We start from the raw sequence: 12,703 nt of genomic DNA, 5'->3' as shown, positions 1-12,703 counted from the left end.
ACCTTGGGAAGAGGGATCGCCCACAGACTGCCTTCAGCTAGAGACCTGGGCTGCTCCTGGGAAGAAGTGTGTCAGTATCTCCTCACGTGCGCTGAGTTTGCATCCTGACTCCCGCACCTGATAACTGTGAGACCCTGAGAAGGCATCGAACCTTTCTGGGCCTCGTTTTCCTGTACTGACCGCAGCTGATGAGAGATCCCCTGTGTGTGCGGCTGAGGGCTCGGCTGGTGCGGGACACTCGTGGGGCCAGTCCAGCTCCAGGTCAGCCTAGGTAAGACCCCTTAAGCTCTCGGGGCTCAGCGTCCTTATCAGCAAACCGGGCTGGGGAACCTCACTTGCGGGGGCGCGGAGGCCAGGTGAGGCAGAAACGCCTGGAGAAAGCAGTGACTGTCCTGCCTCTCCGGTGCTCTCCGCCTTGGTTCCTCCCCTCCACCCCCCAACTGGACCCAGCTCCCACTGCCCCTTGCCCTGGTTGGGCACAGGGTCTGCCCGTGGCCAGGGGCAGGGGTGAGGTGGGGTGGGGTGGGGTGGGGTGGGCTGTGGTTGCTCAGAGTAAGAAGGGCAGGCAGGGCCTCACTGAGCTGAGGTGGGTTGGGGTTGGGGGAGTACACCTGCCTTGTCCCCCAGCAGCTCAGGTGGGTCTGGGGTTGGGGGGAGCAGGTGTTTTCCTGGCCTTCCAGCCATGCTGCTCCCTGGAGCCCAGGAGGGGCCGCCACCCACCAGGCCACCTGCCAGCCCTGAGTGGAAATGTACCAGTGAAGAGGGCCCTGTTGGGATGGCCAGGGAGGGGGTGGGGTGCCTGACAGGGAGGGGTGAGAGATGGAGGACCTGAAAGAGCTGGGCAGGGTCCCTCCCTACTGCAGCACTCCTGCTCTTCCTCCTCACCCCCCTCCTTGGTCAGCCAAGTTCAAGGCAGGAGGAGGGCATGTTGGTGGACAGACAGGCACCTACAGAGGCCCAGTGGGGAGGCATCTGTGGCCTCCAGGTCAGCAGTTGACTCCAGAATGTGGAGGCTGGGGTCCCTGGGAGACCCTAACTGCGAAAGGGCATGCTTGGGTGGCGTCTGAGGCCGTGCTGTTTCCGCTGTGTGCTTGTTTGTGGTGCACGCACCTGTGCATGTGTGTGATGTGTGCATGGGGTGTGTTTTGAAATGCGTGGTGTCTGTGTGTGTTGAGTCCCTGTGGTGTGCGTATGCTCGTTCGTGTGTGTGTGTGTGTGTGTGTGTGTGTGCGCGCGCTGTGCCTCTCTGTGTGCGGTGTGTGCACGCGCTCCCATACAGAGAGGCACATGCGGGCCGCGGGGCTCTGCGTCCTGTGGACACAGACTCCACGTCTGCGGTTTGTGGTCTGCAGAGGAGGGAGGGGGAGCTCCGCGCGGGCCGAGCGGGAACGAGCAAGGGCGCTGCGGGCTGGGGCGAGCGGGAGGGAGGCTGGCCCGGACCCTCCTCCAGGGGTCCCGCGTGGCGCCCCCCGCGTGGGCCCGTCCCGGGAAGGGCTGGGAGAGCGCGGGCCCGAGGGTGGGCCGAGACGCCGCCCGGGATTTCCGCGGCCGCCTCCCCCCAGGCCGCCAAGCGCTCCTCGCGGACTCGGCCCCCAGTGCTCGGTGCTGCGCGCGGCTGCAAGCTTAGCAGTTCTGGGTTAACCACAAAGCGAGGAAGAGAAGCTGGGGCTGGGGCGGCGCGCCTCCCCCCAGGCCCGGCCGCGAGCGCGAGGGCGCGGGGGAAAGTTTCCGACCCCGGCGGGAGAGGCTGAGAAGTTTCGGCCGCGCCGGGCAGCGCCAAAGCCAGGCCAACACTGCCCCCGCGTGGACGCGGCGCGGCGCGGCAGGCGGCTGCGGGTGGGGGCCCGGCGCAGTTCGTGGGGGAAACTGAGGCAGAGGGGCCTGCGCAAGGCCACCGGGAGGAGATGCCCTTGGGAGTCCCCGCTGGCCCTCTGTAGGTGCCAGAATCAGGCCTCCTCTGGGACCGCAGGCTTTCCAGGAAATAGGTTGGGTCGGAGGGCGAGGCGGGAAAAGTCCAGATCGGGAGAGGGAGGGGACACCCAGGGGCTGAATCCCACTCCAGCCCCCGCGGAGGGGCGGTTATAGCCTGGCCACCATCCCGCCCGCAAGGCTCATGCCAGATCTGTCGCCTTTCTTCTGGAGCCAGGGGGCCTGGCTCACAAAAGGCCTCACCCAGCCACAACCCCCCAGGCCCCAAACCACCCAACGACCGCGGTCCATCCCAACCCACCAGCAGCTGCCGATTCCTTCGCCGTGAAAACGGGGCGCCCGCGTGGGTTCCACGGCTGTTTCCTGCCCAGCCAGGAGCTGGCGATAAAGACTCAGATCACGGGCAATGGCGAGGGGAGGGGGACAAAGGGCAGCTCCGAGGAGAGGAGTGGGCTCAAACTTCATCCAGGAAGACAGGTGTGGCAGGGGCCTGGGGGTGCACTGGGGATGCTGGGTCAGCGCATGCCGCCTTGTCGTTTGCCATCTCCTGATGCAGATTTAAGGTTAGTCTTGAACTCCCAGGCTCAAGCAACCCTTGAACCCCTGCCTCAGCCTCCCCAGTAGCTGGGACTCCAGACGAGGGCAGCTCTCCTGATGCAGATTTGAACATTGTCCCCCACCCGGTCGCCAGCCCACCCAGAGGCTTGCCCTCAAGGGCCCAGAGGATAGGAAAGCGGTCAGAAAAACGCAGAAGACTAACGTTTGTCCACACACAGGGCTCTCTTCCCTGGGCTGGTGTCTGGACGCCCTCACCCGATCGTAGGTCAGCGACTTAGCCTTTGGTGCCAAAGATGGAGGCTGGTGGGGGTGAGGGCCTGGGGGCTCAGGTCACCATGGGTGCCTGCTTCAGGTGTGGGCTGATTAGTTCCACAGAGGCTTGATCCCAGGTTTGAGGTGTGTGGCAGGGTCTCCCACCTTCCAGAAGTGGAGTTCACTTGGAACGAGCCCTGAACCCTGAGGATGCCTTGCCCCCACCCCAAGCCTCATCCCAGCTGTAATTCCGCACATTTCCTCCCCTGGTCCAGGAACCCCAAGACGAGCAGTCAGGTACCCGGAGAGGCTTGTACCTTGAGACCTAGTGGCAGGTCCCAGCCACCTGGGGTGTGTGTTTATTTGTGGTGCAAGGGAGGGCCCTCCTCATTGCCCGGCCCATGTGGGCTGCTGGGTGTGGGTTCATGGGCATTCATCTCTGAGCCCGCTGCAGTGTTGTGGACGGCAGGAGAAGCTGGTACCCCTTAGGGTGGCCTCGCCTCAGGACCGACTGCAGCACCAATCTGGGCAAGAAAGACTCCTAGAATGAGGGGGAGGACCAGCTGGGTGCTGCTGGGACCTCCGGGCAGAGGATAGGGCTCCGTGAGCCCAGCAGACTGTACCCCACAGCGCTAAGGCACAGGTGCGGCTGTCAGCCCCATTTTACAGATGAGAAAACTGAGATGCAGAAAGGCCCCACCTCCTGCAGGTGTGGCGCTGGGATCTGAACCCAGGAGGGCCAACTTAGAGACTACCCCCTTGACTGCTGTACTTTGAGGGAGATGCAGGTACACAGGCCTGGCCACTGCGAGCCCCCTGGTGACTGAGTGTGCAGGGAGGGCATACCCAGCCCTGGCCACCCCACTGAGCAGGGCTGCTAGTAGGTGCTCACCAGCTTAGGACCCAAGGAGCAGGGCGATTTGCCCACCTGCTCCTGGTTGTTGTGGGTATCCAGTAAGGTTTGGAGGTCCCCCCGCTGCCTCTGGGTGGTGGTCCTAGGGATGAAGGGCAGGCTGCTGTTCATGGGGGTGTCCTTAGAAAAGTGGCCCTGCGGCTCCTGGGTGGGCCTGGGAAAGACAGGAGCCGGTGAGCTTTGTGGATCCTAAGTCCCAGGCCCACCCTGGGCTGGCAGGGCCCTTGAGGGCCCAGACTGACAGCCTGCCCACTGCTGGATGGGGAGGTCTGAGGGCAAGGATGGGGGAGCCCTGGCAATGCTCTTGAGTCCTGTCCCCTTCCGCAGAGCCTCACAGGCTGGGGAAGTTCCAGCAGGAGGAGCTGGGCAGGGCCTCCTCTTTGCCCCCAAGGTACAGGGCTTTGGGCAAACTCTCCAGCCATCTCCCAATACTCCTGAACAGCTGCTCCGACACCGCCGGAAGGGTGGACGTCTGGTTCTCAGTGACGTTCTGCTGGACTGGAGGAGAGAGGGCAAGGTGAGATCCCAACCCGGGAAGGGGACCCCCTGGCGCCCCTACTCTCCCCTCCTCCCTCTGGCAGGCAAGGCCAGGCAGATCTCTGTCTCCATGGCAACCTGGGCTCCCCAGTGCCTTCCGGCTGCCTCCAGAGAAAGCTCGGGTTTTAAAACTATCCTGCGTGACTCTTCTGCTGTTATTACACAAGCTGTGCCCCACCCCCCACTAACCCACTCCTGCTCCAGCCCCAAACAGGCCCCCTTTCCCTCAGTGGGAAGGCCAGTCACCCCCCCGTGGAGATCCCAGAGAGGATGCTGAGAATGCTGAGGGGTGGAGGGAGGGCTGGCAGCCTTTCCTGCCCAACAGCTGCCTCAGGAACCCCGAATTCCCCAACAGCAGCCTCAGGATGGAAAGGGCTGGGAAGCAGCAGGCTGAGCCCTGCATCTCCTGTGGACCTGGGGTCCGACCACAGCTCCTCCTGCCAGAGGCTGAGCCAAGCCAACATTTGCATAAAATTGTTTCTTCTGGGCTTGTCCTGTCTTGGACTCCCAAGAGTAGCCTGGGGCACTCTGACTGCCATGTCACATACACAAGCCCCCTTCTGCTCTTGGGGCCTTGGTTTTCCCATCAAACAACCAGAAGTTGGGCAAAGATCACAGTTTCCATCTCCAACTTCCTGCCACTCTAAGCTGGCTGGGTAGGATCCCTCCTGAATCAGTGGAGGTCCTAGATTTGTAGGGCTTTACCCACAGCTAGGCTTTGAGGCACCCATTTCTTGAAATTGCGTATAGTAGGTGCTCAGTAAATAGCTGCAGGATGTTGCCCGTTGGAAGCTCTGGGAACTCTTGGGTGCTGAGAAGAGAAGAGGCTGGGCATGCGGAGAAGGTGGAGCTCAGGGAAGGTTACAGCAGAGCAAGGACGTGCTCTTCCCTCTGCCTCCCAACACCCACTCAGAAAGCTCGCTGGAGAGTATGCATAACAGACGCCATTGCTCCCAGGCCTCGTGGCTCTTAGCTTCTTTGCTAGACTAGGCAGTGGCAGCCGTCCCCAGAAGAGAGAAGGTTCTTCTCGACTTTCCTGGGTACCTCCCCAGCCAGGCTCTGAGGGGTGCCTTCATGGGTATGGGAGGAAGATGCTTCCAGTGGCTTCTGGCCCTTCTAGAGGAGCCCCTTTAGGCTGTGTGGTGGGGGGCACAGACGTGGGCTTGGGAAGCCATGGGTGCTGGTTCCAAGGTGGGCAGATACAGTGTGTAGGGACCCCTTGGAGCAAGAAGTCCTTTAGTGGCCAGACCTGGATAGCCGTCGTTTCCTGGGCCACCGCTTCAGCTGCTCCCTGGTGCTACCCACCTTGGGATACCTCTGCTGGACCTCAGACCCTCTACTTGGTCCTTGAAGGTCACCCCAACATCCTCCAGGGAGGCCAGTTCAGGTACTTCCTCTGCAGGGTCAGTGATCTCTTGGCCTTTGCAGGCCGGCCCCTCACTCTGGGGGCCTAGAGCCATAGCCTCTGCCCTCCCAGCTCCGGGCTGGAACTTTCCGGAGTCCTGAGGCTCCCCATCCTGTCTGCCTACCTGCACAGCTGCGCTCCCAGTAGCGGAGTGCAGTGTCCTGTAGGGTCTCGTCAGCGAATCGAACCCGGAAAGGGCAACACCGCCTGCGGGGCCCAGAGGCCTCTTCTGGGGGGCTTCGAGTGAGCACAGCCTTAACTTTGGGGCCCTGTGCACCGTGGGGCCTGCTGAGAGAGGTGAGAGGGGCAGGGATGGCCGGGGCCCAAGCCCAAAGCCCCCCACTCCACCCCGACACCACATCCACTAGACCCAGACTCGCGGTGTGATCCTGTACGCGTGACCTCATCTGGTCTGTAAGATGAGGCCATGGCATAATGCCAACCACAGCAGCCGGCCTCTACTGAGCACTTCCTACAAATCATATACATAACATGCACCATCCCACCAGAGACAGACAGCCCCCGTGAAACACTATCATTATGCCCATTTTATAGGGGAGAAAACTGAGGCATAGAGACTTTTGCAACTTGTCCAAGGTCACACAGTGACCAAGATGGAGCCAAGATTTGCATTCTGGTTCCAGAGCCAGCACTCTTACACACCAGGCAAGTTAGCAGAGGGAATAGGAATGCGAACTGAGGGGTTGTGCAGTCCTGGGTGTCAATCCTGACTCTTTGAGCCTGTTTTCTTCTCTGTAAAATGTGACTTTGGTGCCCGCTGCACAGGGTTGTGCAGACGTGAGATGCACTGCAGAAGCGCCCAGCCAGGGTCTGCAGGGCTGAGAGTAAACACCTCTAACAGAGCTATTCCTGTTACAATCATCAGTCTCAGTTATGCCCTGTGCCAGCCATGTGACCTTTGGCAGAACGTCCCCAAGCCTCCATTTAGGAGTTTTCTCCTTTAAATTATTTATCATAGGCAGGAAAATACCATCCTCACATGAGTCTGGTGAGTAACAAATGACTTACGTGAGGCAGCTAGTATAGAGCCTGGCACAAGGTTTGTGCTCAATAAAGAGTATCTGTTATATTTATATGGAATAGATAAAATTGTTCCATTTATTGTTATTAATTTCAGCCTCAAGGTCAAGGCTATGGAGGGCCTGCTTGATCCACCTATGGTTCTGTTATTCAGAAATGCCGTGTCTGACCTTAAGTACACATTTATCTGTCTGCATCCATTTATCTGACCATATCTTAATGTCTGTGTAGATGCAGAGGGTGCTTTTCATCAGCACAACCAAAGAGCCAAGCAACTGCGAGATGTCTAGGACAGTGCCTGGCCACCGGCATTGGGACCCAGGTGTCCAACAGTGTCTGTTTATGAACCCCTGCTCTCTGCTAGCTGCAGGGCCACACACAGGCCTACCCTTGCTCCGCTGGCCAGTCTGAAATCTTGGCTTCTCCACTTGAGGGCCACTGGAGCCTGTTCTAACGCAGCCTCGTGTCCCCAGCAGGACCTACCAGGGAATCTCACACATGGTAAGCTGCTCAGGCACTCCCACCACACCCGGCTAATTTTTCTATTTTTAGCAGAGATGGGGTCTGTCTCTTGCTCAGGCTGGTCTTGAACTCCTGAACTCAACCAATCTTCCCGCCTTGGCCTCCCAGAGTGCTAGCATTACAGGAGTGAGCCACCACGCCCGGCCCATAGTTTTTATTATATCTTGTGAGCGTTGTGTGCTTATTTGGCCTGATTGGTTTCAAGTTCCTGGGCTGGTAAATGTGTTTCATTTCTGTTTCCTATTCTGATCCATCCGCAGGGTCTGCCTGGAGTTCTGTGTTAGGAAGGGTTCTGAGGCTCAGTGGGGAAATGTGCTGTGATCCAGTGTCTGGCATGGGTACAGGATGAGGAATGGCACGTATGCCATGTGTGTAGTCTCCCTGGTCTTTAAACTCACAGGCAGTGCTCTTCACCCTTTACCCCTGCTTAAGCCTGTTTAACCTGGAGGGATTTTTCTGCTTTCTTTCCCCCTCTGTTAGAGCTATGGGATCTAGGCCCGGGTAAGCTCTCATGCCAGGCTCTTCTCTTATCTCTATCTTTTATTTTATTTCCCCCAATATTTGACATATAATAATACCTAATAAAAGTTAGAGAAAGAAATGGACAGATGTTGGTGGGATGGGTAAAAGGATGGAAGACTGGGTGAGTGGGCTGATGGATGGATGAACTAATGGGTGAGTTAGGAAAGAGTCTGAATAGGACTGAATCATGGGTGGACGGGCAGATGGACGGACGGGTGGCTTGATGATTACATGGATAGGTACGTAGATCTGTGGGAGGCTTCATGACTAGATTAGGGATGAATGGGATCCTGGATTTACAAGTAGATGAAAGGATTTGAAGATAGTTGATCACTGGATGCACAGATGGGTGGACAGAAGTGTGGGAGTTTGTGATTAGATAAACGACTGGCTGGCTGGCTGGCTGGATTAATGGATCGACAGCAGACCTGATTCATGGGTGGATGGATGGAGTCATGGGTTCATGATAGATAGATGAATGGATGGATGAATGGTGAGATTCATAAACAGGTTGTAGAAGACCTGGTTGATGGATAAGATGTATGCAAGGATGGATGGGTGAATGAGAGAATGGATATATGAATAGATTCATGGATGAATTATGAACGTGTTGGCAGAAGACCTGATTAATGGATGGATGGATTCATAGATGAACTGATGAATGAATTTTGAATGGGTTGGTAGAAGACTTGACTCTTGGATAGATCTATGTAAGGACAGATGAATGGATTCACAGATGGATTATGAAAGCTTCGGCAGAAGACCTAACTCATAGATGGACACATGAATGGCTGGATTGATGGATGGACAGGCGGATAAATGGATCAATCCATGGGTGAAAGACAAAGGAAGCAAAGACATGCCCTTTCTCCCCCACCCCCAGCCATCCCCTCCCATCACCTGCGAGTTGGCCGTGGTGAGTGGTGAGAGATCACCCTTCAGAGGCCCAGGGTAGGATCTGATGGAGCAAAATCTTCTTAAGACTATCCTGGAAGTAGGAAGACTGGCCCCTTAAAGACACCTGGGCCACACCTGCCATAAGTGGCCAGGGCCCCTCACCCTGGAAGCATTGATGGCCACCCTGTTCTGACCAAGAAGGGGACTGACACTTACCACAGGTCTGGGAGGAAAGAGCAGTTGGGACACTGATGAGACCCTCGGCCCCTTTGATGTCGAGGTGCTGAGGATGCTGGAGCCAGAAAGAGGGGGAATAGCGGTGAGCCTTCCTGGGGAACGGGCCTGATCAGGCCCCTCCTAGTTACACAGCCTTGGGGCGGTGGTGGACCAGCCCTCAGGGAGTGGCTGTGAGGACTCCGTGAGAGATACTCAGCTAACATCAGCATCTCTCTGAGCACCAAGGTGGGGAGCACTGGAACCCCAGGGCCCACCCCCACCGGAAATGGCTCGGCCCTGCCCCGCCCCCTTGGGCCCGGCGGGGCCTCACTCAGTGGCTCTGGTGGCTCCGCGCACTTCTCCTGGAGCTGTTGCAGGAACTCCCGGAACCTGATAGGGAGGAGCTCTCCTATGAAGGCGCCCAAGGAGCCGGGCCCCGCCCTGGCCGCGCACCTCCGGGGGTGCTCGCACCCTCCAGGCCCTGGGCGCCGGGGTGCCGATCCTCGGGGTGTCGACCCTCGGGGCGCGCTGGCCGCGAGCAGGGGCGGCAGCAGCAGGATCCTCAGCACGCCGCCCTTCTGCGCTGCCCGCGGGGGCTCCGGGAACAGGGAGGGCGGGCGCGGCTGGCGGCCCCCGACGCACCCCCGGGACTCGGCGTCCGAGTCCTGCCACCACGCGGCGCCGCCCCCCGGGACTCTCGAGCCCGCGGCGCCCCGTGGGAGGCGGGCCGCTCGCAGGTCGGGCGAGGTCAGCTTGGGCAGCGGCGGGTCTCGCCGTTGGAAGTCGCCATCGCCGGGGAGCCCCCCGCGCGCCCCCTGGGCCCCCGGCTTGAGCGGACGCCGGAACATGCCGCGCTCTGCGCTCGGCTCAGGGCATCCTCACGCCGGCGGGGGCGGGCAGGGCGCAGGCCAGGCCCAGGCCATAGTGCCCGGAGCGGGGTGGCGCCGCTGGCCGGCAGGCAGTGAGAGGCTCGGGCCAGAGCCCCCTGAGCGTCTGTTCCCTCACCTGAAAAACGGTGACGGCAGGAGTGCCCACCTTTTTGGGTCGCTGTGACGTGTAAATGAGTGAGTACGTGTCAATCACTTAGAATAGTGCCAGGCACGTTGTACATGCTTAAAGACTGGCTGCCATTCTTATTATTTTAAAATTATTATTTAGGATTTAGTCTCAGCTCCACTACTTACTAGCTCTGTAACCCTGGGCAAGCCAGTTAACTTCTCTCAGCCTCCTCTCAGCGCTGTGCCCTGCAGAATGGGGATAATGCCAGCGCCCGCCTCTTTGTTAGGTGAACCGGCATCACGCTGGTCGGGCACTCAGCCCAGGCTGGCGCCTTCAGATCTACTAGGGTTGTTAGCGCTCTGCTGGGAGCTAGGAGACCTAGAACCAGCTGAGAGGACGGGACACCTGACCAGCAGTCGCCCAATCCAGGTGGTGCCTCAGAGCCCCCAGGTGGGGAGCTTGTTGAAAATACGGATGACTTCCCCCCACCTCCCACCCCAGATTCTGAATCAGCAAGTCTGAGGTGGCACCAACACATATACTTTTAACAAATTCCCCCTTTGGGAGGCAGAACCCCAGTCCCACCCCCAGTTCTGACGCTGGGGGGTCTCTGAGCCTTCTTCCTCCCCTCCACACCTAACTCCCAGGTTGTTGTCAGCTTTGAGCTGGCTCCTGGGTGGGGTCACACTCTCCCTGGTACGACTTCTGGGTAGGGCCAGAGAAGGTCTCGTGAGTTCAGAGCCCCCTAACAGGTGGGCTAATGCTTGTGAGAGCCCATCTTCCCCACCTGGTCCCTCTGCCAGCCCCTCCCTGCTGCGTCCAGGGCCTCTTCAGGGTCATTATGATCCATCCCTCACCCCGGGCCACCACAGTGGGTGCTGAGGCCTGGGGGACAGGGGCGGGGCTCTTGTGCCCTGGATGGCATGGCTGCAGCCACCAGGGGCACTGGGACACCTGACCAGGGCAGCCAGGCCTAAGCCAGGGAGGGAGGGCCCAGAATGGTCCACCTCTTCCAGATCCAGGAGGCTCAAGTGGGTCATGATTGGTTCTGTGACTCTGGGAAGTCGAATTTCTGCCCCCAAACTGGGCAGTAAAAATATTGGAAACTAAGAGATCCAATTTCAAGTCCATGGTCTGCTTCTCTTTGCTGTGTGATGCTGAACAAGTGCCTTCCTTCTCAGGCCTCTATGGCAAAATGGACTGATGGCCCTGATCTGTGACTCTTGGCTGGGAGGGGGCCAGGAGGAAGCTCATAGTATTGTGAAACTCAGCTGGAGAACAAAGATAGTTTAGATGAGTATTTCACTGGCATGATATAATCTTATAAATTGAAAATGAAAAAATGACTTTGTAATTCATATTACACAGTGTACCACTGGAGGAGGTATCGCCAAATACGTATTCCATTTTCTGTAAATGCTCCTCAACCAGGGATGGAGGGGCATACTTCCTTGGGGAGTTAGAAAACTGAGTAGGGGAGGTGAAAGTTTTTGTATTTATTTAAAGGGTATGTGAGTTTTAAAAAAATGGTTGAGGAACACCAGATGGTTTCTAAGGAGTTCTCTGGCCCTTGCACACTGCAAACATTTATTGAGCAAGTATTAGGTCATAAAATATGAAATGTCTGATTTTGAATCAAAAGTGTAGTTTATTATATCTCAAACAAGAAGCAGTACAATTAATCAAAGTGTGCACCTAAACTATTGACACAGTTTTTCCATTTTAATGGTAGCTTGTTTATGCCAGCAGCAAAGAAGCCTGGAGAGCCAGTGGTGATGAAATCGTGAAAGGCGTTTTCCACAGCTTGTTCAGTATTGAATAGTTTTCCTTGCAAGAAGTGGTTCAAAGCCTGGAAGAAGTGGTAGTCAGTTGGTGCAAGGTCTGGTACAGTGGGTGACAGAGTTTCCAAGTCCAGCTTCTGTAGTTTGAGCAGCATTGTTTGTAAGACATGTGGTAGAGCATTGTCTTTCAAGAGCATTGGCCTGTCTCTATTGACCAATCTTGGCTGCTTCATCACAAGCATCCTCATCATTTTGTCCAACTGGTTGCAGTAGACATCTGCTGTAATCGACTGACTGAGTTTCATGAAGCTGTAGTGGATAATATTAGTGTTGGACCAACAAACAGACACCATTAGCTTTTTTTGATGAATATTTGGTTTTGGACTGTGTTTCAGCACTTCATCTGTATCCAAACATTGTGCCAAACACTTGCCATTTTCAAAAGGAATCCACTTTTGAAAATCCACATGTAACAATATGGTGTAGAAATCGTTCGCTTTTATGTTGTGACAGCAATGAAAGGCAAGCTTTGAGACAATTTCTCTTCTGATACTCGTTTAACGCATAAACTGCCATGTGAGCTGTATTTGAGCCCAGGGCCTTGAGAAGCATATGTAACTCACACGTCTCTTCATCTTGGGATCCAGGAGAACTATTTTTCAAGTTGCATATAACTCACACACAGAAAACAATAAAGAAATAACAAATTTTTCATTAATTTAGGAAGGATCATTTTGTTTTTGAAGTTTTTATTCTATTTTCGTAATAAAACACTGTGGCCCCAAGGAAAAAAATTTCTAGTGTGGCAGTCAATGTGTTAATTCATGCAGAACTCATCTATCCAGCTTCTTTACCTTGCTGATTTGTTTCCCATGGCTAATATTGTTGGAATAGTAATGTCAAACCTTGCTGCTAATTCACGCTTCCACTACAGCTTTCAGCTCTTCATTGTCCACCTTGGTCTCAGGTCACCACATGGCTCATTTTCAAGATTAAGATCACCAGAATGGAACTTGTCAAACCATTGAGGTACTATGTGTCCATTAGCCACATCATTCCCAAACACTTCATTGATATTTTGAGCTGTCTGAGCTGCATTTGTTCCACGAAGGAATTCATATTCAAAAATAA

At 56.2% G+C, this 12,703-nt stretch overlaps 1 protein-coding gene across 1 annotated transcript; it reads right to left on the bottom strand.

The window, feature by feature from the left end:
* Positions 1 to 3,102: 3,102 nt before the first annotated feature.
* Positions 3,103 to 9,640, bottom strand: C10H9orf50 (chromosome 10 C9orf50 homolog). Its single transcript, XM_045562097.1, is given in 10 exon segments — positions 3,103 to 3,280; positions 3,632 to 3,806; positions 3,988 to 4,150; positions 5,719 to 5,879; positions 6,846 to 6,933; positions 7,024 to 7,114; positions 8,580 to 8,630; positions 8,632 to 8,689; positions 8,793 to 8,868; positions 9,124 to 9,640. Coding segments are annotated over 10 exon segments (1,488 nt in total). The 3' UTR covers positions 3,103 to 3,172.
* Between the last annotated feature and the right edge of the window lie 3,063 nt (positions 9,641 to 12,703).

This window comes from Lemur catta, chromosome 10 (genome assembly GCF_020740605.2).
Source record: "Lemur catta isolate mLemCat1 chromosome 10, mLemCat1.pri, whole genome shotgun sequence".
Classification (NCBI taxonomy): Eukaryota; Metazoa; Chordata; class Mammalia; order Primates; family Lemuridae; genus Lemur; species Lemur catta.
The sequence above is the reverse complement of the archived record's forward strand: the minus strand, read 5'-3'. Positions and strand labels throughout refer to the sequence as shown.